Source organism: Coregonus clupeaformis, chromosome 12 (assembly GCF_020615455.1).
Source record: "Coregonus clupeaformis isolate EN_2021a chromosome 12, ASM2061545v1, whole genome shotgun sequence".
Classification (NCBI taxonomy): Eukaryota; Metazoa; Chordata; class Actinopteri; order Salmoniformes; family Salmonidae; genus Coregonus; species Coregonus clupeaformis.
In genome coordinates, this window is record NC_059203.1 from 10685435 (window position 1) to 10710869 (window position 25435).

At 43.5% G+C, this 25435-nt stretch overlaps 1 protein-coding gene across 11 annotated transcripts in view; it reads right to left on the reverse strand.

The window, feature by feature from the left end:
* Positions 1–25131, reverse strand: part of LOC121577731 (eukaryotic translation initiation factor 4 gamma 3) — a 69469-nt gene extending 44338 nt beyond the window's left edge. For 10 of the 11 annotated variants that reach the window (XM_041891568.2, XM_041891565.2, XM_041891564.2 and 7 more), the window contains exons 1-2: positions 24555–25131; positions 12338–12437 (exon numbers count right to left, since the gene is read on the reverse strand). In XM_041891568.2, the coding sequence (XP_041747502.2) occupies positions 12338–12437; positions 24555–24718 (264 nt within the window). In that variant the 5' untranslated portion in view covers positions 24719–25131. The remainder of the gene's footprint in view (positions 1–12337; positions 12438–24554) is intronic. The other variant, XM_041891567.2, reaches the window with a different exon arrangement.
* Positions 25132–25435: the final 304 nt, after the last annotated feature.

Genomic DNA, 25435 nt, shown 5'->3' on the forward strand with positions numbered 1-25435 from the left:
CACGGCTCAGCACAGCAGCGGCTCAGACACACACACACACACATGCTGCAGTGGCGAGGGGGGTCAGCTCAGGCATCAGAGTAAGTAGATTGGGAACAGCAAGGTGACGGAGTGTGGGCAACACACACACACACAGCAGGGGGTAGGTGGGAGGTGAAGCTGACGGTTATGATGAATCATGTGGCAGTGAGCCCCTGAGGTGACAGTCACATCTTCCCAGCTGCAGGCCGAGCTCAGTGATATCCCCTATGTTTCTGTCATACATTCCACATAGGCAACATTACATACACACACCAGGCCTTCGTTTTTAAGCTGTAATGAATGCGTAATGAGGGCACCAGCTAACATTTCCCCCTGGTGGCACTACATTTTTAAGTTTGTAGCACCAGCCCATTATTTGGTCGCATCAATTTTTTTCCGCAGTGTCACGCAATAGGAAAATGATTATCATCTTATAAAGTAATTTTATTAAGTGTAATAGACTACTGAGCTGGTGTTCAAGAAATACATTGTTTCATCATCTTTTCATGTTGTGAATCAAAATATTTTAATGTGCAACCTAATCCAGTGATTGTCATGCATTGTGGATTGACAATTAGGCTATTGTTATATTTCACTTAAAATAGGGCTCCTGAATCTTCTGATTGATTTTTTTATTCAATAGAGGAATTTGCCTGCATCTTCATGTGCACTAATATCATAGGCACATTTATTTGGGGCTAATTCACCACCTGAGTAAGTGGAAACTCAAAACACATTAGCTAGATCGCTAACTCTAAATATACAGTGCCTTCAGAAGGTATTCATTTTTTTATTTTACCTTTATTTAACTAGGCAAGTCAGTTAAGAACAAATTCTTATTTATAATGACGGCCTACACCGGCCAAACCCGGACGACGCTGGGACAATTGTGCACCACCCTATGGGACTCCCAATCACGGCCGGTTGTGATACAGCCTGGAATCGAACCAGGGGGTCTGTAGTGACGCCTCAAGCACTGAGATGCAGTGCCTTAGACCACTGCGCCACTTGACTTATTCCACATTTTGTTGTGTTACAGCCTGAATTCAAAATTGATTAAATTACTTTCTTTCTCACCCATCTACACACAATACCCCATAATGACAAAGTGAAAACATGTTTGTAGAAATTTTAGCAAATGTATTGAAAATGAAATACAGAAATATTGCATTTACATAAGTGTTCACACCCCTGAGTCAATACTTTGTAGAAGCACATTTGGCAGCGATTACAGCTGTGAATCTTTCTGGGTAAGTCTCTAAGAGCTTTCCCACACCTGGATTGTGCAACATTTGCCCATTATTCTTTTCAAAATTCTTCAAGCTTTGTCAAATTGGTTGTTGATCATTACTAGACAACCATTTCAGGTCTTGCCATAGACTTTCAAGTAGATTTAAGTCAAAACTAACTATGGCACTCAGGAAGATTACACGTGGTCTGCGATTGTGAGGCCGGTTGGACGTACTGCCAAATTCTCTAAAGTGACGTAGGAGGTGGTTTATGGTAAAGAAATTAACATTCAATTCTCTGGCAACAACTCTGGTGGACATTCCTGCAGTCAGCACGCCAATTGCACGCGCCCTCAAAACTTGAGACATCTGTGGCATTGTGTTGTGTGACAAAACGGCACATTTTAGAGTGGCCTTTTATTGTCCACAGCAGAAGGTGCACCTGTGTAATGACCATGCTGTTTAATCAGCTTCTTGATATGCCACACCTGTCAGGTGGATGGATTATCTTGGCAATGGAGAAATGCTCACTAACAGGGATGTAAACTTATTTGTGCACAACATTTGAGAGAAATAAGCTTTTATTTATAGCTCTTTTATTTCAGCTCATGAAACATGGGATCAACACTTTACATGTTGAGTTAATATTTTTGTTCTGTATAGATTACAATAACGATGAACAGAGTTGTGGATAAAACGTTAACAGTATGCAGTCACGCTCGATGAGAATAGCCTATGCAGCTGCCAACACCTCAAATGTTGACACATTTATGCCGACATCACCCAAGTATTCCGCCGTCTCCCCTCTATATTCAAGCAGTCCTTGGCAGCTGATTCTGACCGGGCCAAAGAAATTACAAGAGCGATAGGTAGGCTATGTTTATATTTTTTACAGTCTTTGGTTTATAGCCAAGGATGTGCACCCATTCTCGGTGGTTGTGAATAGAGGGCTTCAGCACCTTGTGAAAGTGCTTGAGCCACGTTACGAACTTACCTCTTCTACTAATTTCAGCAAACACATATTACCCGCTCTATATAAGCAAGCCAAAGCCAAAGTTTTCAATGAATTGGCCAATGCACCCTGTGTTGTGCTTAACAGTGACAGCCCATCACAATACCCCGGAGTGGGAGATGTACCGTGCTACAGACACAACCCCTTTATGGAGCGTCATCTGGCACTGAAGGAGGCAGTGTCATGGTGCGTTCGTAACTAAGTGGGAATTTACCACATACGACTGGGAAAAATCCACATATACGGCCCTCCAACTGGTAATTACTTGTGGGAAACTTGTCTTTCATCCTGAGTACACACTTCTCCCACATGGTGACATCTATAACATCATTTTCAGCAGATACAGTGGTGTGAAAAAGTGTTTGCCCCCTTCCTGATTTGTTATTTGTTTGCATGTTTGTCACACTTAAATGTTTCAGATCATCAAACAAATTTAAATATTAGTCAAAGATAACACAAGTAAACACAAAATGCAGTTTTGAAATGAAGGTTGTTATTATTAAGGGAAAACAAAATCCAAACCTACATGGCCCTGTGTGAAAAAGTGTTTGCCCCCCCTGTTATAACACAACTCAACTGTGGTTTTTCACACCTGAGTTCAATTCCTCTAGCCACACCCAGGCCTGATTACTGCCACACCTGTTCTCAATCAAGGAATCACTTAAATAGGACCTGCCTGACAAAGTGAAGTAGACCAAAAGATCCTCAAAAGCTAGACATCATGCCGAGATCCAAAGAAATTCAGGAACAAATGACAAAGAAAGTAATTGAGATCCATCAGTCTGGAAAAGGTTATGAAGCCATTTCTAAAGCTTTGGGACTCCAGCGAACCACAGTGAGAGCCATTATCCACAAATGGCGAAAACATGGAACAGTGGTGAACCTTCCCAGGAGTGGCCAGCCGACCAAAATTACCCCAAGAGCGCAGCGACGACTCATCCAAGAGGTCACAAAAGACCCCACAACAACATCCAAGGAGCTGCAGGCCTCACTTGCCTCAGTTAAGGTCAGTGTTCATGACTCCACCATAAGAAAGAGACTGGGCAAAAATGGCCTGCATGGTAGAGTTCCAAGACGAAAACCACTGCTGAGCAAAAATAACATTAAGGCTCGTCTCATTTTTGCCATAAAACATCTTGATGATCCCCAAGACCTTTGGGAAAATACTCTGGACTGACGAGACAAAAGTTGAACTTTTTGGAAGGTGTGTGTCCCATTACATCTGGCGTAAAAGTAACACAGCATTTCAGAAAAACAACATCATACCAACAATAAAATATGGTGGTGGTAGTGTGATGGTCTGGGCCTGTTTTGCTGCTTCAGGACCTGGAAGACTTGCTGTGATAAATGGAACCATGAATTCCGCTGTCTACCAAAAAATCCTGAAGGAGAATGTCCGGCCATCTGTTCGTGACCTCAAGCTGAAGCAAATGTGGGTTCTGCAGCAGGACAATGATCCAAAACACACCAGCAAGTCCACCTCTGAATGGCTGAAGAAAAACAAAATGAAGAATTTGGAGTGGCCTAGTCAAAGTCCTGACCTGAATCTTATCGAGATGCTGTGGCATGACCTTAAAAAGGCAGTTCATGCTCGAAAACCCTCCAATGTGGCTGAATTACAACAATTCTGCAAAGATGAGTGGGCCAAAATTCCTCCACAGCGCTGTAAAAGACACTTGATTGCAGTTGTTGCTGCTAAGGGTGGCCCAACCAGTTATTAGGTTGTAGGGGGCAATCACTTTTTCACACAGGGCCATGTGGGTTTGGATTTTGTTTTCCCTTAATAATAACAACCTTCATTTCAAAACTGCATTGTGTTTATTTGTGTTATCCTTGACTAATATTTAAATTTGTTTGATGATCTGAAACATTTAAGTGTGACAAACATGCAAACAAATAATAAATCAGGAAGGGGGCAAACACTTTCACACCACTGTAAATGTAACAAAACATTATTTATAAAAAGCAATCTATTATTTTGGTTTTTTAACTCTATAATTTGTTTACAAGTATGATAACCATTAACTGAAAACACAGCTAACACAGTTTGTAAGCATTAGCCAATCAGCGTTTCTCAACGAGTTAAAATGACATGAATGCATGCAATTGTTATTTACGACTTCACAACTGGTAAATTCCCACCTCCCACATGGTTACAAACACAGCGTCAGAGTGGACACTTGAGGACCAACTAGGGCTGTGGCGGTCATGAAATGTCTTCAGCCGGTGATTGTCAAGCAAATAACTGCCGGTCTCACGGTAACTGACCGTTAATTAACAAACATATTTAGCATCTCCTGGCTTCCACGCATAGCCTTAAAGCCACTGATGCAGACCTTTGGAACATCTACATTTAAAAAAGTCTAATAAATCCATGTAATATAGCCTACACCATCACAATAAATCCATAATTTATTTTAGACAGGTCTAAATAAACATGATATGAAGAAAATGTAGTCTATTTCAGAAGAAAAGAATAGCATACTCTGAGTTGTCCTTATGTTAGGCCCTGATCTGGCTATGCAATATGGCTGTGGGCTACACTAGTTAATTTAGCAGACAAGATTTGCTTAGAATTCCATGGCATTATTTTTTATTATTTGATAGTATGAAGAATATAATTGAACATGCGGCTATTCTTTGTTGAGCGGTTAACAAAGACACAGGTACTCCTATATGCTTAATTTAGAGTTATACAGTGGGGAAAAAAAGTATTTAGTCAGCCACCAATTGTGCAAGTTCTCCCACTTAAAAAGATGAGAGAGGCCTGTAATTTTCATCATAGGTACACGTCAACTATGACAGACAAAATGAGGGAAAAAAATCCAGAAAATCACATTGTTGGATTTTTAATGAATTTATTTGCAAATTATGGTGGAAAATAAGTATTTGGTCAATAACAAAAGTTTCTCGATACTTTGTTATATACCCTTTGTTGGCAATGACACAGGTCAAACGTTTTCTGTAAGTCTTCACAAGGTTTTCACACACTGTTGCTGGTATTTTGGCCCATTCCTCCATGCAGATCTCCTCTAGAGCAGTGATGTTGTGGGGCTGTCGCTGGGCAACACGGACTTTCAACTCCCCTCCAAAGATTTTCTATGGGGTTGAGATCTGGAGACTGGCTAGGCCACTCCAGGACCTTGAAATGCTTCTTACGAAGCCACTCCTTCGTTGCCCGGGCGGTGTGTTTGGGATCATTGTCATGCTGAAAGACCCAGCCACGTTTCATCTTCAATGCCCTTGCTGATGGAAGGAGGTTTTCACTCAAAATCTCACGATACATGGCCCCATTCATTCTTTCCTTTACACGGATCAGTCGTCCTGGTCCCTTTGCAGAAAAACAGCCCCAAAGCATGATGTTTCCACCCCCATGCTTCACAGTAGGTATGGTGTTCTTTGGATGCAACTCAGCATTCTTTGTCCTCCAAACACGACGAGTTGAGTTTTTACCAAAAAGTTCTATTTTGGTTTCATCTGACCATATGACATTCTCCCAATCCTCTTCTGGATCATCCACTCTAGCAAACTTTAGACGGGCCTGGACATGTACTGGCTTAAGCAGGGGGACACGTCTGGCACTGCAGGATTTGAGTCCCTGGCGGCGTAGTGTGTTACTGATGGTAGGCTTTGTTACTTTGGTCCCAGCTCTCTGCAGGTCATTCACTAGGTCCCCCCGTGTGGTTCTGGGATTTTTGCTCACCGTTCTTGTGATCATTTTGACCCCACGGGGTGAGATCTTGCGTGGAGCCCCAGATCGAGGGAAATTATCAGTGGTCTTGTATGTCTTCCATTTCCTAATAATTGCTCCCACAGTTGATTTCTTCAAACCAAGCTGCTTACCTATTGCAGATTCAGTCTTCCCAGCCTGGTGCAGGTCTACAATTTTGTTTCTGGTGTCCTTTGACAGCTCTTTGGTCTTGGCCATAGTGGAGTTTGGAGTGTGACTGTTTGAGGTTGTGGACAGGTGTCTTTTATACTGATAACAAGTTCAAACAGGTGCCATTAATACAGGTAACAGTGGAGGACAGAGGAGCCCCTTAGAGAAGAAGTTACAGGTCTGTGAGAGCCAGAAATCTTGCTTATTTGTAGGTGACCAAATACTTATTTTCCACCATAATTTGCAAATAAATTCATTAAAAATCCTACAATATGATTTTCTGGATTTTTTTTCCTCAATTTGTCTGTCATAGTTGACGTGTACCTATGATGAAAATTACAGGCCTCTCTCATCTCTTTAAGTGGGAGAACTTGCACAATTGGTGGCTGACTAAATACTTTTTTCCCCCACTGTATATGTAACTTTAGTTGTGATACAAATGTTGGGCTACATGTTTTGGTTTTTAATATATTCTAAGGCTGCATGATGCGACTAATGATGATTTGAAAAAGGTTGCATGAAAGGCATGAGCTCTGCTTCGTTTTTTGCGCAGGCTGTACACCCTTCATCAGTCTCTCATTCACAATTTGACAAGCACTTCATAATGCCTCGAAGTTCATGGCGGCATCCCTTTTTGTGTGGCCGTAATGCCCCCTAAACAAATCCATGCCTTTTTGCCGTTGTGCCCCATGGGCTGAATATAATAACTATAATTCCTTTCTCCCGGCTGCGTGCTCTGAAGCACTGCTCACTCACATGGCTCTCCGACAATGATCGGTCTTTCTCACAGGCTAAAAGTGATGGCAGACACATTGGGGACGCAAATGCGCGTGTCCTTATCCAATTCCGAGGCACATATTGACGATATTGGAAGAACTGTCCACATTTACTTTTCGTCAGCCAACAAGATAGCAGGCCTAACGAACAGCAAAAGCACTAGCCTATGTCAATCTACTATCCCCCATAGTACAAACGTTGACCTATTCTATTCTGTGCGATAAATAAATATTCCAAACATAGTCTGGGATAGTTGTGGGATGTGATAGAATCCAAATTAACACAACCACTAGCATCAAAAAACATTTTTTAAGCAATGAGGCTGACACAACAGATCAGAACGTTTAAGCTTAAAATGTTGATAAACTATTAGGCTATTTCTTCACATTATAAGCGCAGCAATGCGCACACGGCTGTAGGCTATAAGCGCAAATGTTCCATTAGTGGGAAAACACCATTCTCAAAAGTGACTCCAAATGTGATTATGCATGTAATGCTTTTATTATAAAAAGGTGCATTTTTATGGTGAAAATTATATTTCCCAAACTTGAAACTCACTCACTGCGTATGTATGCCAGTTAGGCTCTACACCCGTTGTAAAGCGGATTAATGTGCTTAATTTTAAGAAGTTATTTGGCCACTTTAGTTGTGATACAAACCTTATTAAAACATATGTGCCTATGGGCTAGGCTACATGAGGTGTGCGACTATGATTTGAAAAAGTCGCAACAAAAAGCCATGCGCTGTTTCTTGCCTTACTGCACACAAGCTGGGCATCATTCATAAGTGATAATATATCATTCATAAGTGATAGGCTAATATTGTCACCCATCAGCCTATTCTTGATTTAATCTTGTCTTTACATATACTAAATAATACATGTTTGAAATTTGTTTTGATTTAGAATGGACCATTATCATGCACATCGAAACAGGGACAGGGGAAAAAAATACATGTCAAAAAATACATGTCAACTAATAGTCTTGGAAGGATCCTGCTTGATTCTGTAAGTAGAATTGTTTTAACTTGTAAACTGTGTTGGTTCTGTCTGTCTGTCATAGTTAGTAAGCTACCCAGTCTGCTTAAAAAGTGATTGCTACCCATTCACACTGGACGCAGGGCCAGCCACTTCTTTTGTTCTCTGCAGATTACAAATCAATAGGAGGGGGAGTGGCTACACTTGTGCTAGGCAATTAGCTTAGTGTTATTAGCACAACATCTTTGTTCAGCGGCAGCTGTCTGCGGCGGCTGTCCCCAAAACGAAGACTGTCCCTGAAACAAAGACAGTTCTGCCAAGTTGTTCTGCGGGAGTTAGTCGAGGGAGGCCCCGCTCTCTCGCCTCCCCAGATGTTTAGTTAATTTCATTCCGATCTCTTTTGCATTATTGTAGCCTTTTCTGTAGCCTGTCAACTATGTGTCTGTCTATCCCTGTTCTCTCCTCTCTGCACAGGCCATACAACCGCTTCACACTACGTGGCTGCTACCACTCTAATCTGGTGGTCCCTGCGCACACGACCCACGTGGATTTCCAGGTCTCCGGCAGCCTCTGGAACTGCTGTTCTGCGGCCAACAAGGCAGAGTTCATCTCAGCCTATGCTACCCTCCAGTCTCTCGATTTCTTGGCGCTGACGGAAACATGGATTACCACTGAAAACACTGCTACTCCTACGGCTCTTTCCTCGTCTGATCATGTGTTCTCGCATACCCCGAGAGCATCTGGTCAGTGCAGCGGTGGCAGAGAAATCCTCATCTCTCCCAAGTGGACATTCTCTCTTTTCCCCCTGACCCATCTGTCCATCTCCTCATTTGAATTCCATGCTGTCACAGTCACTGGCCCATTCAAGCTTAACATCCTTGTCATTTATCGCCCTCCAGGTTCCCTTGGAGAGTTCATCAATGAGCTTGACGCCTTGATAAGTTCCTTTCCTGAGGATGGCTCACCCCTCACAGTTCTGGGTGACTTTAACCTGCCGACGTCTGCCTTCGACTCATTTCTCTCTGCCTCTCCTTCTTTCCACTCTTTTCCTCTTTTGACCTCACCCTCTCACTGTCCCCCCCCTACTCACAAGGCAGGCAAAACGCTTGACCTCATCTTTACTAGATGCTGTTCTTCTACTAATCTCACTGCAACTCCCCTCCAAGTCTCCGACTACTATTTTGTATCCTTTTCTCTCTCGCTCTCCTCCAACACCACTCACTCTGCCCCTACTCAGATGGCAATGCGCCGTCGCAACCTTCGCTCTCTCTCTCTCTCTCTCTCCCGCTACTCTCTCCTCTTCCATCCTATCATCTCTTCCCTCTGCTAAATCCTTCTCCCTCCGGTCTCCTGATTCTGCCTCCTCGACCCTCCTCTCCTCCCTTTCTGCATCTTTTGACTCTATGTCCCCTATCCTCCCGGCCGGCTCGGTCCTTCCCTCCTGCTCCGTGGCATGACGACTCATTGCGAGCTCACAGAACAGGGCTCCGGGCAGCCGAGCGGAAATGGAGGAAAACTAGACTCCCTGCGGACCTGTCATCTTTTCACTCCCTCCTCTCTACCTTTTCTTCCTCTGTTTCTGCTTATAAAGCCACTTTCTACCACTCTAAATTTCAAGCCTCTGCCTCTAACCCTAGGAAGCTCTTTGCCACCTTCTCCTCCCTGCTGAATCCTCCTCCTCCTCCTCCTCCCTCCCTGTGGATGACTTCGTCAACCATTTTGAAAAGAAGGTTGACGACATCCGATCCTCATTTATTAAGTCAAATGACACCGTTGGTCCTGCTCACACTGCCCTACCCTATGCTTTGACTTCTTTCTCCCCTCTCTCTCCAGATGAAATCTTGCGACTTGTGACGGCCGGCCGCCCAACAACCTGCCCGCTTGACCCTATCCCCTCCTCTCTTCTCCAGACCATTTCCGGAGACCTTCTCCCTTACCTCACCTCGCTCATCAACTCATCCTTGACCGCTGGCTATGTCCCTTCCGTCTTCATGAGGGCGAGAGTTGCACCCCTCCTCAAAAAACCTACACTCGATCCCTCCGATGTCAACAACTACAGACCAGTATCCCTTCTTTCTTTTCTCTCCAAAACTCTTGAGCGTGCCGTCTCTAGCCAACTCTCCTGCTATCTCTCTCAGAATGACCTCTCCGCACTGCCAAAGCTAACTCTCTCTCCTATGCTCTTATCCTTCTAGACCTATCTGCTGCCTTTGATACTGTGAACCATCAGATCCTCCTCTCCACCCTCTCCGAGTTGGGCATCTCCGGCGCTGCTCACCCTTGGATTGTGTCCTACCTGACAGGTCACTACCAGGTGGCGTGGCGAGAATCTGTCTCCGCACCACGTGCTCTCACCACTGGCTCAGTTATAGGCCCTCTCCTATTCTCTCTATACACCAAGTCACTTGGCTCGGTCATATCCTCACATGGTCTCTCCTATCATTGCTACGCAGACGACACACAATTAATGTTCTCCTTTCCCCCCCTTTTGATTAACCAGGTGGCGAATTGCATCTCTGCATGTCTGGCAGACATATCAGTGTGGATGTCGGATCACCACCTCAAGCCGAACCTCGGCAAGACGGAGCTGCTCTTCCTCCCGGGGAAGGACTGCCCGCTCCATGATCTCGCCATCATGGTTGACAACTCCATTGTGTCCTCCTCCCAGAGTGCAAAGAACCTTGGCGAGACCCTGAACAACACCCTGTCGTTCTCTGCTAACATCAAAGCGGTGACCCGATCCTGCAGGTTCATGCTCTACAACATTCGCAGAGTACGACCCTACCTTACACAGAAAGCAGCACAGGTCCTAATCCAGGCACTTGTCATCTCCCGTCTGGATTACTGCAACTCGCTGTTGGCTGGGCTCCCTGTCTGTGCCATTAAACCCCTGCAACTTATCCAGAACGCTGCAGCCCGTCTGGTGTTCAACCTTCCCAAGTTCTCTCACGTCACCCCGCTCCTCCGTACACTCCACTGGCTTCCAGTTGAAGCTTGCATCTACTACAAAACCATGGTGCTTGCCTATGGAGCTGTGAGGGGAACGGCACCTCCTTATCTTCAGGCTGATCAGACCCTACACCCAAACGAGGGCACTACGTTCATCCACCTCTGGCCTGCTAGCCCCCCTACCTCTACGGAAGCACAGTTCCCGCTCAGCCCAGTCAAAGCTATTCGCTGCTCTGGCACCCCAATGGTGGAACAAGCTCCCCCACGACGCCAGGACAGCGGAGTCACTGACCACCTTCCGGAGACACTTGAAACCCTACCTCTTTAAGGAATACCTGGAATAGTAATCCTTCTACCCCCCCTTTACTACCACTGTCTTTTGTCTAAACTAACACCTGACTTATTTCACCTGCTAGCACTGACTTGTTTAAAGAAATGTACTTATTGTGATCGAGATGTAGTTGTCCCTGATTGCACTGACTTTGCTCACAGCTGCTTGTTTGAAGAAGTGTACTTACTGTGATCAAGATGTGGTTGTCCCACTGGCTTTCCTAAGTTGAATGCACCAATTTGTAAGTCGCTCTGGATAAGAGCGTCTGCTAAATTACTTAAATGTAAATGTAAATCTATGCACTTAAATAGCGAATGGAGGAGGCTTTTCCCGTGGTTCATTTTCATGCCAGCCAGGTAGGCTATACTCCTGTTGTAAAGAGAAGCAATGTGCTTAATATTAGGAAAGTTGAGAAATAAATATAGTAGGCCTAGCCTATATAAAGCTGATGGGATCCTCTTTTTAAAAAGAGGCCATCACTGTTTACTCACGTAATTGCATAGCCTATAGAAATGTTGCACAATATGAGCTCATGGGCTCTCATGAAGTGTTTGATTAGATTTTCGATTCCATTTGCATTGATGTCAGAGTGATTAGAGGGACAATAGAGTGCTGAGTACCAGGCAGTTAGCAAGTTTGGTAGGCTACTAATGACCAGCAGCAGCATCAGAGCTTGGAGAAGCCTAATTACCGTGACTAAACGGTCACGTGGAATTTGACTGCTGACATGACTCATGACCGCCGGTGTGGCGGTAATACGGTCACCGTAACAGCACTAGGCCCAACATAACAATCCTGTCACAACAGGCAATGCCAGGAACATTGTGAATGCTGAACATTGTTAATTGCATTACATTTTCCTGCTGTACCAAAACGTGACCCCAAAAACACAATATCAAACTGTGGGTTTGGTGAACCGTGACACCCCTAGTGACCATGTAGAATATGCAGCTAGCACCGATGCGACCAATGAAACATTTAACTCGCAGAGCCAAGTCAAAGGGTCGCAAAATGTGACTAAATGGTCGCAGTCTGGCGCCCTGCAGTGTGTCAGACATGAGATATGTGGTTGTGAGGCATGCTTGCTATTGTTCACAACCAGCATGTGTGGTATGAGCGTATGCATCTGTGGTGCAGCATGTGTGTGTGTGTGTGTACTCACGCTGTAGACGGCAGTGACACCGGGCTGTGTGGGGAAGATGCGGTCGTCCAGGGATGGCTGAACCCGAGGGATCCTGGGACGCGTCATATTAAGGAAAATTCTGGAAAAGGGTCAACTTAAGGCCAAAACGGGTCAAAGGTGGGGGCATCAACAAGGTCAACAACAGCAGGGACACATTCACATGCTTTGGGACATTAATGTTCTGTACTAAACAGCAATTTCTTACATCTGGTAAAACCACTATTCTTTCAATTCAAACTTTCGTACAGTACAAGTTTATCACGTCTTTGTCTGCAAGTTCTCTAGTTCCTTTAGCAATTTTTTTGCCAATGTTTCCCCAATACCCGACACCGCTTGCCCCCCTCCCTAAATGCTCCATCTCCAAGAGTACACTGTGTTCCTTTACCAGGGAGTGTGCGTGTCAAAGGGAAATCCCGACATGGATTTCCAAAACTCCCACTCTAGGAATGTTAGCATTCCAGATGGCTGATTTTATTCAAAAAATTAAGTTAATTCAAGGTACCAAATTCAAAGGTAATTTTAGAATCTCTTAACTCAATAGGTCAATCATGACTGCTTAAAATAAATTCCTTAAATGTACTGTCTCACATCTAGGCCTAGTCTACTTAAAAGATCCCCTTAACCAGGGCCAGGCTTTCTATTTCCAGATAGGGTTGTTGACGTGATCATGAGTCAGGACTCTGATGTTTATCAGTGACTGCTAAAGAGTGATGAGACTGATGAAAAGAGGGCAGAGGGATGCCAGACAGAGGAGAGGACCTCAGTAACCTGTTCAGGCAGTTTGTTGGGACTTACAGACAGAGGCACACACACACACACACTGGTCACATGATTACAAGGAAATAAGAGCGTCTGGCTTTCTTGCTTTCCCCTCAAACTTTTTTGCCATTCCCGAAATCCCACCCTCCTCCCCCCAATCTCACTCTCTCCCTCACTCACTTTTTCCTTTCCTGCAGGGGCCCTTATCTCCACTGGCTTCAGGGGTCAGAGGTTAGCAGGCTGCATGACTGCAGAGGGGAAAATGATCAGGTGAGACGAGACAGCTGACACCCCCAGGGATTTGGCAGGAGGGACCGCATGACTCTTACTGAAATTACAATCTGATCCGATTGCTGCAATTGCTCTTTAGCGCTGAATTGCATAACCAAATCCCTTTGCAAGACTTTGTTCAAACAAAATTATTCATAAAGATTGTGAATCCATCAATGCATTTGGCAACATGTGGCTTAGACTTGAATCTTAAGGGCAACTGGAGGGGAAGCAACTGGTGTCAACAAAAGCCAGTGTCCTAGCTACCATATCTTGTTATGCAGTGCTAGCTGTGCCACTAGAGATCCTGGTTCGAATCCAGGCTCTGCTGTAGCCGGCCGCAACCGGGAGACCAATGGGGCGGCGCACAATTGGCCCAGCGTCGTCCAGGGTAGGGGAGGGAATGGCCGGTAGGGAGGTAGCTCAGTTGGTAGAGCATGGCGTTTGCAACGCCAGGGTTGTGGGTTCGATTCCCATGGGGTATGAAAATTTAAAAGAATAATGTATGCACTAACTGTAAGTCGCTCTGGATAAGAGCGTCTGCTAAATGACGTAAATGTAAAAATGAAAGCCAAATTCCACTGGGCCTTACAGTGATAAGCATACCTACATATTACCATCAGAGGCACTGGCACTACCCACTCAACCCTGCAAGCACAAGCCACTCATGAGAGTGGCTGACCACACTAATTAGTCAGTCTGAGATTTATTTAGTTTCTGCAGCGACAGCGGAGGAAAATATGTCATCTATTAGAGTAACAAAAGGCCAAGGGATCAGACGAGAGAAAACGAATGCCTGTACAATTATGCACAGCCAGGTAATCAGCTCATAGCTACATGTGGCCAATAGGGACTGGATAACAAGTGGGCTATAGCAACTGTAGGGAACTTAGGCTACTTGTTGAAACAATCTTTTTTTTTTGTCAGGTTTTGATGCAGCAGAGAGAACACAGTGAAACCAGGAAAGGGAAAGCCTGGTCTGCCCCAGACAGCAACCTTTTTACATACATGTAAAACAGTGATCTGTGAAGGGCATAGAAGGGCACCTATCACAGCTCAGTAGACAGACACTGCACCCTGATGCTAACACAGACAAATCAAACACCAACTTTCTGAGCCAATCTGCTCCGTGGCCTCCCTGCCAGGCCAGCCCTGTCTCTAAAATCCTAAACATAACCCCAAAGCCCATCTCAGGTTCAGGCTCTGATATAGATCACCAGGTTCTGCAAGTTAGTTCATTACCAATCATTCTGGGGCCACTGCTACAGGCAATCCCCCCACACTCTATTCCTCCTGAGTCCCGACCCCTATTTTGCCTTTGAAGGCCACCCCCCTGTCCACGACCTGCCCCATTCAGAGCCAGCAAAAGAGGAAAAGCCGCTGGGGTCCCTGCATCATCATTAGCTTAATGTAAAGCCACTTATGTGCTGAGTGTGTATGTGGGAGAGAGACAGAGAGAGAGGTGCTGATATAACAAGAGAAAGGGAGAGGGAGTAGTTCAGAGTTAGAAAGTCAAATAGGATTTTCTGCTGACTTGACTGCTCCACAAACAAATTACATGAACTAAAAAGTGTTGCTGTGAGAATCAATTCCAGACAAAATGTTGGCAGAAATCTCAACAACAAAAAAATCACCAGAGCCCAGTTTTTCAAAAGTTATCTGGACTTCGCCTATCGGATATGATTAAATGTATTTAAAAAATTGAATGAATAGAATATGGGAGTCCCCATTCATGATTTGTCCGTTCTATTCATTCTATTTCTATGCATTTAATCCTATCCGACATCCCAACTGCCCGAGACACCCTCAGAGAGTGGCAGGGTCTGCCATTATCAACGGCGACCCTGGAGCAATTATGGTTTAGTGCCTTACTACAGAATCTTCTTCTCTACCCGTCTAATAGTACAGTGACTTACCCTGAGGCTCCCTCCCAGTCTGCCCTGTAGCTATAGCCTGTAGCAGTAGCAGCCTGGAGCTATAGCCTACCTGAGGCAGAGTGCAGCGGGTTCAGAGCGGAGGCACAGGATGTGACTGGAGGCCAGATTGTGCAGACACAAAACCACCTCTTCACTGTATTCCACTCTGCTGGCCCACCAGACCAGGCTCTCACAGCACTGAATAAACACAGGGTTCAAGATGCTGCCTGCTGTGGCCTGGGACTGCTCTCTCACTACAGTTGGCCTACTACTGACAATGCATGGGAATTTAGCTTATTCAGACCCCTTTAGCAGATCTTGGAGTAAGATTCTTGAGAAAATGTACGGTTGACTTAACTATAATTTAAATGAAAAGTCTCCGGTCTTTAGTAACAGCCATCAAAGTGTGCCTTGGGCTTTTAAATCAGTTTGAGGACACTATCCCTCCATAACATACAGAAGCAGTTGCGGACGCCTGAAAGCACTGCAAAATGATTCTCTAGGCTAAATGTTGGGGTTCAAATGACTGCACTTTGGCATACCTATAAACTAGTAACCAGCATATAATCTAACATTCACAGTGCAAAATAGCACTAGGTCTCTCGTCTGTAAATTCAAAGATATTTAAGTACAAGAATCAGTTAAAAAACCTAGAAAGGAGGTTGAGGAGTGAGACACTCCCTGCCTGCAAGGCGTAGGCTAGACCTGGGCCGTCTGAATGCTAACTCAGAACTCCTCAGCAGTTTATTTTTATCGCCAACAGTGAGTGGGCTTATGAGAACATTTCAACATGACGCACCTGTCCTAAACTCTAACGGGTTATTTGGATCCCCATTAGCTTTTGCGGAAGCAGAAGATACTCTTCCTGGGGTCCACACAAAAACAAGACATGACAAGTAAGAAAGCACTGATAGACAAGGACAGTCACAAATTTAAAATACAACAACATACAAACCACGAAAAATGTATACAAAACAATTTAACAAAATAATTATGTGCATGTTAGAGCGTGTCTGTTTGTCCCCTCACAGTCCACGCCATTCCATCGTTTCGTTCTGATTAGAATCATTATTTTTTTGGTTCCGTTCCACTGTTCCGAGCAGCAAAATAAAGTTCTGAACCGGTTCTAACCAAAAAATATGTTTATTTAGTTCCTTTCTTTTCCTTTTTAAACCTCTGAAATCGATATTTTTAAAAAACATTTAGCTCAACAATAAACGACTTCACCAATGGTTAGTACAGCTTGCTATGGAGGGGGCAAAGCTATGTACATGCATTGGACAGACAAGTGTAGTGTGCGACATGCGACTGAAATTCTGTGGGTGAGGAGAGCGCTGGGCATGTTGTTGTTATGATATGAATTATCAGAATTAGGCCCACAGAATTATACCTACGGAGGAGCGGCTTCTATGAAGGAACTTTGAATGTTTTTGAACTTCAGAGGTTTGGCTGAACTAACATTGGACCAGTGCTAGCCCTTGATCATGACTCAGTTCCATTACATTATACATAATGCCGCTAGCTAACAAGCTTGTGTGTGCAGAGCGGCAACAGATTTAAAATAAAAACACATCATACCTTTTTGTAGTTAAGAAATCCAATGTGAAACGTGATAACTATAGTATCCTTAACTAGCATTGAAAAAGTTAATCCATTGTTCTCTAATAAAAAATTAAAAAAATCTGAATCAAGCCTGTAACGTCTGTAGCTACAGTAGACTGTGCATGCAGGTAGCCTACACACAGGCAAAGATTTTCTATGCATAACTCCAGTTGAGGTTTAGGTCGTAGAGAATGTTTTGAACCAAATACAATGCTTTTAGTTTTAGATGTATTTCAGACCAGTTTATTATTAAATCACCCATTCTGATACTGACTAACTCCTTATTTAGAATTTCAGTGAGCTCACTGGCTTTGGGTGCTGACATGTTCAGTGTGGAATCATCCACATATAGTAATTCTAGCATCGTTTAAGACCAGTGGCAAATTATTTGTAGAAATAGAGAAGAGTAACGGCCCAAGGCAACTGCAATGAGGGACACTGTACTGTACATATTTAAGTACATCAACACTTTAATACAACGGGTTCCCAACATATTCAAATAATGATTGACATATTTTCATAAAAAATGTTATTGATTAATTTATTCATACTATTTCATCCTTCCACAAGATATAGTCCCGACACAAATCTAGGGTTGCTACCCAAGCCGGCTGGTTGTTCGTTTTATTGGTTCGGTTGCCAGAGACGAGACACAGTCGTTCAGTACTTTCTAAATGTTCCATTGCCATACTGGCTGGCAACGTTCTTATCCCTTGCTTGCTAGCTAGCCAACTACGGCTAACTTGTAGTCACGTCAAACAGTGCAGCCAGAATAACAGCAAAGTAGCTGCATTTGCGTTTGTTTTAGCTGTTTTCTAGTGACATTTGGATACCTTCATAACAATGAGATAATGATGTGCGATTTCACCTGGCGTAGAAAATGTGCTCTCTCGTCAGGACACTTGTTCAGAGGAGCTAGCCAATAACACAATCACTTCAAACTGAAGCTGGAAAGACAGCAAACTAGTTGCACTCTGTTTAGTTTGACCTGTTTTCTATTGATAGTTCTTTGTATATATACAGTTGAAGTCGGAAGTTTACATACACTTAGGTTGGAGTCATTAAAACTTGTTTTTCAACCACTCCACAAATGTCTTGTTAACGAACTATAGTTTTGGCAAGTCGGTTAGGACATCTACTTTGTGAAAGACACAAGTAATTTTTCCAACAATTGTTTAAAGACAGATTATTTCACTTATAATTCACTGTATCACAATTCCAGTGGGTCAGAAGTTTACATACACTAAGTTGACTGTGCCTTTAAACAGCTTGGAAAATGATGTCATGGCTTTAGATTGGCTTCGGATAGGCTAATTGACATCATTTGAGTCAATTGGAGGTGTACCTGTGGATGTATTTCAAGGCCTACCTTCAAACTCAGTGGCTCTGCTTGACATCATGGGAAAATCAAAAGAAATCAGCCAAGACCTCAGAAAAACAATTGTAGACCTCCACAAGTCTGGTTCATCCTTGGGAACAATTTCCAAACGCCTGAAGGTACCACGTTCTTCTGTACAAACAATAGTACGCAAGTATAAACACCATGGGACCACGCAGCTGTCATACCACTCAGGAAGGAGACGCGTTCTGTCTCCTAGAGATGAACGTACTTTGGTGCAAAAAGTGCAAATCAATCCCAGAACGACAGCAAAGGACCTTGTGAAGATGCTGGAGGAAACAGGTACAAAAGTATCTATATCCACAGTAAAACAAGTCCTACATCGACATAACCTGAAAGGCCGCTCAGCAAGGAAGAAGCCACCGCTCCAAAACCGCCATAAAAAAGCCAGACTACGGTTTGCAACTGCACATGGGGACAAAGATCGTACTTTTTGGAGAAATGTCCTCTGGTCTGATGAAAAAAAATAGAACTGTTTGGCCATAATGACCATCGTTATGTTTGGAGGAAAAAGGGAGTGCTTGCAAGCCGAAGAACACCATCCCAACCGTGAAGCACGGGGGTGGCAAACCTGACTACAAACCTGACTCAGTTACACCAGCTCTATCAGGAGGAATGGGCCAAATTCACCCAACTTATTGTGGGAAGCTTGTGGAAGACTACCCGAAACTTTTGAGTTAAACAATTTAAAGGCAATGCTACCAAATACTAATTGAGTGTATGTAAACTTCTGACCAACTGGGAATGTGATTAAATAAAAGCTTAAATAAATCACTCTACTACTACTATTCTGACATTCCACATTCTTAAAATAAAGTGGTGATCATAACTGACCTAAGACAGGGAATTTTTACTAGGATTAAATGTCAGGAATTGTGAAAAACTGAGTTTAAATTTATTTGGCTAAGGTGTATGTAAACTTCCAACTTCAACTGTATATATAAATGTTAGTCGAAAAGAAATGTGAGATAATGTCTAGATTCTTTTTATAGTGGAGATCAAGTTCATAAAGTGCCTGGCTGGGCTGATGAGACAATGGATTGCACAGTCAGATGGAACAGAGTAAATAGGCATTTTAACATCATAGATTTAGCCGGTGGTAACTTGTGGAATAGACACCGGCTTGAATGCGGTTTTAACCAATCAGCATTCAGGATTATACCCACCCGTTGTATAACTGATGTTATAAACTGGGTGGATCAAGCCCTGAATGCTGATTGGCTGACAGCCATGATATATCAGACCGTATACCACGGGTATGACAAAAAAGTTATTTTTACTGCTCTAATTACGTTTGTAACTTAGCGTCGTGTTTAAGAACAGCCCTTAGCCGTGGTATATTGGCCATATACCACACCCTCTCGGGCATTATTGCTTATAATAATATAATAATAATATGCCATTTAGCAGACGCTTTTATCCAAAGCGACTTACAGTCATGCGTGCATACATTTTTACGTATGGGTGGTCCCGGGGATCGAACCCACTACCATGGCGTTACAAGCGCCGTGCTCTACCAGCTGAGCTACAGAGGACCACTTAATTGCTTAATTAGAGAAGCTTCCATTGAAGAACACTCTGGGTTCTATTGGATAAATAACTCTCCAACCATGTGATGGCAGGTGATGTAAAGCCATAGCAAGTGAGTTTCTTCAATAACAATTTATGATCAATAACATCAAAGGCTGCACTGAATTCTAACAATAACCTCACTGTTCCATGCTGTTTCTAATCAGTGGAACACACCCATAATGCCACATTAATTCATTTTAACAAGTTAATTTGCTCATGATAAGATAATACCAAAATAATATTAGAAAGTAAAGTGGAAGACAAGAATAAAGCGATGACGGTAGAAAGAGTTGAATAAAAAATGATACAAAATAAAGACTGAGCGAGTGGGGAGAAGGGTGGCCTTTTGTTACGTTACAGCATTATTCTAAAATTGATTAAATAGTTTTTTTTTCTCATCAATCTACACACAATACCCCATAATGACAAAGCAAAAACAGGTTTTTAGAAATGTTAGCAAAGTTATTAAAAATAAAAAGCTGAAATATCACATTTACATAAGTATTCGGACTCTTTCATCAGTACCTTGTTGAAGCACCTTTGGCAGCAATTACAGCCTCGAGTCTTCTTGGGTATGACGCTACAAGCTTGGCACACTTGTATTTTGGGAGTTTCTCGCATTCTTCTCTGCAGATCCTCTTAAGCTCTGTCAGGTTGGATGGGGAGCATCGCTGCACAGCTATTTTCAGGTCTCTCCAGAGATGTTCGATCGGGTTCAAGTCCGGGCTCTGGCTGGGCCACTCAAGGACATTCAGAGACTTGTCCCAAAGCCACTCCTGCGTTGTCTTGGCTGTGTGCTTAGTGTCGTTATCCTGTTGGAAGGTGAACCTTCACCCCAGTCTGAGGTCCTGAGCGCTCTGGAGCAGGTTTTCATCAAGGATCTCTCTGTACTTTGCTCCGTTCATCTTTCCCTCGATCCGGACTAGTCTCCCAGTCCCTGCCGCTGAAAAACATCCCCACAGCATCATGCTGCCACCACCATGCTTCACCGTAGGGATGGTGCCAGGTTTCCTCCAGACGTGACGCTTGGCAATTAGGCCAAAGAGTTCAATCTTGGTTTCATCAGACCAGAGAATCTTGTTTCTCATGGTCTGAGAGTCTTTAGATGCCTTTTGGCATACTCCAAGCAGGCTGTCATGTGCCTTTTACTGAGGAGTGGCTTCCGTCTGGCCACTCTACCATAAAGGCCTGATTGTTGGTGAGCTGCAGAGATGGTTGTCCTTCTGGAAGGTTCTCCCATCTCCACAGAGGAACTCTAGAGCTCCTTCAGAGTGACCATCGGGTTCTTGGTCACCTCCCTGAACAAGGCCCTTCTCCCCTGATTGCTCAGTTTGGCCGGGCGGTCAGCTCTAGGAGGAGACTTGGTGGTTCCAAACTTCTTCCATTTAAGAATTATGGAGGCCACTGTTCTCTTGGAGACCTTCAATGCTGCAGACATTTTTTGGTGCCCTTTCCCAGATCTGTGCCTCGACACAATCCTGTCTGTGGGCTCTACGGTCAATTCCTTCCACCTCATTGCTTGGTTTTTGCTCTGACATGCACTGTCAACTGTGGGACCTTATATAGACAGGTGTGTGCCTTTCCAAATCATGTCCAATCAATAGTAGAAACATTGGAGTACCACAGGGGGACTCCAATCAAGTTGTAGATACATCAAGGATGATCAATGGAAACAGGATGGACCTGAGCTCTATTTCGAGTATCATAGCAAAGGGTCTGAATGCTTATGTAAATAAGGTATATCTGTTTTTTATTATTAATACATTCGCAAAAGAACATAAAAACCTATTTTCGCTTTGTTATTATGGAGTATTGTGTATAGATTAAGAAGGACAAATATTTATTTAATCCATTTTAGAATAAGGCTGTAACGTAACAAAATGTGGGAAAAGTCAAGGGGTCTGAATACTTTCCAAATACACTGTAAGTCCACAACAATGCTTAAACCACATCAGGAGACCATGTCTGGGAAAAATCTAAGACATTTTGATTTTGGGCACCAGCCAGAATCCATTGTTTGGTTAGCAATGTTTCTGTAGAGCTCATATGACTGCAGAGTTTGCAAAACAAATTTATATCATGATATCATTCTACCAGGTAGGCATAGGCTACTTTGTAGTTAACCATTAATTGAGAAGGGTTTTTGGAAAGCCTTTCCATCTCTACCAGAAGACGGTCATCATTAGCATCATCGCTAAAGTGTACACATATGCATGCGCACCACACACACACAGGGGCATTCCTGTACGTTTCAGAAAGTTGCAGGAAAATACGAATCACTGATGCATTTTGTTCATGTCTTATGATTAACTTCGACAAATTAATAAATTTTTTAATAATGTTGAAATCCGTCTGAATGTCTAGATTCCGTGATTCCGTCCGCAACGCAGATTTTATAGGGCACTACTGTAGGCTGACCTGGGCCTTTGTTGTCAGATGGTGGGAAGCGCCGCCTTGGCCTCTCGTGCTGAATGCTAAGCAGCACCGCCATTGTCTGGGGAGTGCAGCAGTAGCCGCATGCACAGGGTTTCTCTCTGGCAACCAGGAGTAGCAACTAGCCCCGCCTACCCACAATCTCAGCCTACACACACACGGAAATCCATTGAGAGGAGAGGGCAGACAGAGAATAACATGTTCCCACACTTTTGACCTCAGGGAGGCAGGGAGGAGGGGCAGACACCAGGAGGGTCAGTGAGTTTAATGACATTGATGTTTTTCTATAGACAGAGAGAAATCTGCGTAGTTTGATGCATCTTATCTGTCACCTCGCTGTTGTAGCCTAAACTTTTCTTTGCTCAACCTATAACAATACTGGCCAAGTGGTGGTTACATGGCAGAATTAGTTTATGGAACCTGTTAGGTACCCAATTGACATGCAAACAAATATTCGATAAAAATGAAATATAGAAATGAAAGCTGCAAAAGGCCTGAAGAATCTTCCATTATCAGACTGTGTGGAACAGTCCCACCTGAGCGCCACGGGGCATGAAGGAGTCACAGTTGAACAGGATGAAATACTAATTAATATTAATCTAGACCACAAGCAGTGCAGAGATCACTGAGACACAGAGCACCACTGAACAGAGCTTGTAAGCCCAACACCCTAAAATGTGAAAGAAGCTAATTAAGACCCTTGGAACACTCTGGATACCACAGAAATGCTGTCTCTGAAGCACACCATCACTGTTATAGGCAAGAAGCTAATTCAACCTAATCTTCAAACCACCACCACCGAGCTGTATACAAAACAGGTGGTGACAATACGACTTCACAGAATAGCATGAATAACAATGCAACCACAAAACAGCAGCATGTGCACTCTGTACACAATACTTCCATTATGACTGGACATTAGATTGAAATCATAATATGTTTTAATCATAAAAAGCCACTAGAATAGGTCCTAACTTTAAATGACCATTAGCAAGTATCCATCTCAAACTGATTAGGACTCAAAGTTGATATTCACAGTCTGTACAAATCAAGTAAGGAATGGTTTTTAGGAGGTCTTATTTGGAAGAATAATTTCACTGGGATCAAGTGTTGACAGGGACCAAGGGTTTCTGAAGTGGGGGAAATGCTCTTGATCAATTTCTGTTCACAAAAATTATATTTGAATCATGACACATTATGATGATGCAACACAAACTGGACAGCAAGGTAGCTGTCAAAAGAATCCAAACGTCACGAGTCTCAATACGCAGTGACTTGACATAGCTAGCTAGGCTTACTGAATGTCATTCATACAATCATGAAATATGCACAATTAAACATATCCCTAACTACAAATAAAATAGGAATAAACGCAAACTGGATCAGACTCATTACACTAGTACTACCGTACTACAGTAAAGTAGCACACATTGCTAACAACAACCAAATGCCTGGCGACACTCCCCTGTCAAGATGGGCATACAGGTGTTGCACCGGCTGTCATCTACTACCCGGTGCAACTACGGCCTAGCTAGCTAAATAACAACTGGCGTTAGCATCACTTCTATGGAAACCGGGGAGGGGATCCTAGGCCCATGTAACTAGCTAGTTCCCTAGTTTACGTTCACTCATACTAGTTAGCAAGAATAACTAACGTTATAGTTTTAGGATGATGGCTACAAAATCTAGTTAGCTGGTCCACCCAAAACCCTCTCATCTCTCACAAAGACTTCCCCCAATAAAATAGTTAGCCAATAGGCTAGCCGGATTAGTTAGCCGTTACTAAGTGTCTTCAGTTGCATATGAACCTACCTATCTAATATGAAAGTGGCTGGCTAGCTAGCTACCGGTAAACCGAACAAAGCCGGTGGCCCTCTACTAGCAGTTAGCTAGCCTACACCAACTCGTCAAATTGAGTGTGATGTTAGTTAGCCCGTAGTTTCTGATCCACATATACACAATATCAATTTGCATTGCCATTGGCCAACAAAATGCTTCAAAATCAATTATCTGCCGTTTAGCTACGTTGCCTAGCTAGCTTAGTAAGTAACGTTAGTCAACAAGCCACTCATCTGTTAGCCAACTACCTAGCAAGCTAAATTGTCCCCTCCCTGCTCTTTGAAACATCAGTCATTCACCCGCATCCAACCTCTAACCAATAACGTTACTAACTAGCTACATAAATGTGTTTTCCCCGAATACCTGACCAAGAGATTGCAGGGGCATTCCTGCCAATGAAGGATACTGAGGTGGCGGCACGGCGTTCGGCTGAGGAGCACCTGGGGCTCCTGGTGGTAAAGACACCGAGGTCAGGGTAGCCCGCAGTTGGCTCGACGGAGATGGGCCAGTTCCAGGTCCACTTACTGCGACAGTGGCGGGTTTGGTGACTATTTTCGTCGGCAAACTCATTGCAAAAAAAATAAACAATACACTAATAAATACTGAAACAAAATATATCTAGCTTGCATAAATATAGCTAGCAAGCGTTTAATATTATTGAAGCAGGCCGCAAATCCCTTTGCCGACAGGGCTAGCTAGCTATTAGCAACGCAGAAAAGCTTTTTTCATGGAAAGTCGCTGTTCGGGTCTATGGTGTTATTCATGGGGACGGTGGGAGGTTTGCCTCCCTTGCCCGTCCAGGACCTCTGCAGATCCGGTTCAGTTCTTCCGAGCACTGTCGCCGGTGTGTTTCCTCCTTCGATAATTTAACATTTGTTTTCAACAACTGATTTTTCTATAGCTAGCTAATTATTTTCCCACGGAGATGAGACTTCGTTAACATGGCGTTGTTGCCGCTTCCAGTCCGGCAGGACAGACGATTCGGCAATTCTCGTCCAATTACGGGTATGTTCGGCTTACCTAGCGGGATCGAAAATGACGCTTAATTTGTTGCATTCATGTGGCCAAAGATCGTCTACTCTACTGACTGGCACATATATTCATGTATATTGATGAGCACTGCATTATTCTTGTTCTAATAAATAACTATTCTTGATGCTATTTTTAAAGAATGCATGGTATTTATTATTTTAACTTTAGTGGCTGTCTTGAAGTGTGTGTGTGTGTGTGTGTGTGTGTGTGTGTGTGTGTGTGTGTGTGTGTAAAATAAACTGTCTCATGCTATAT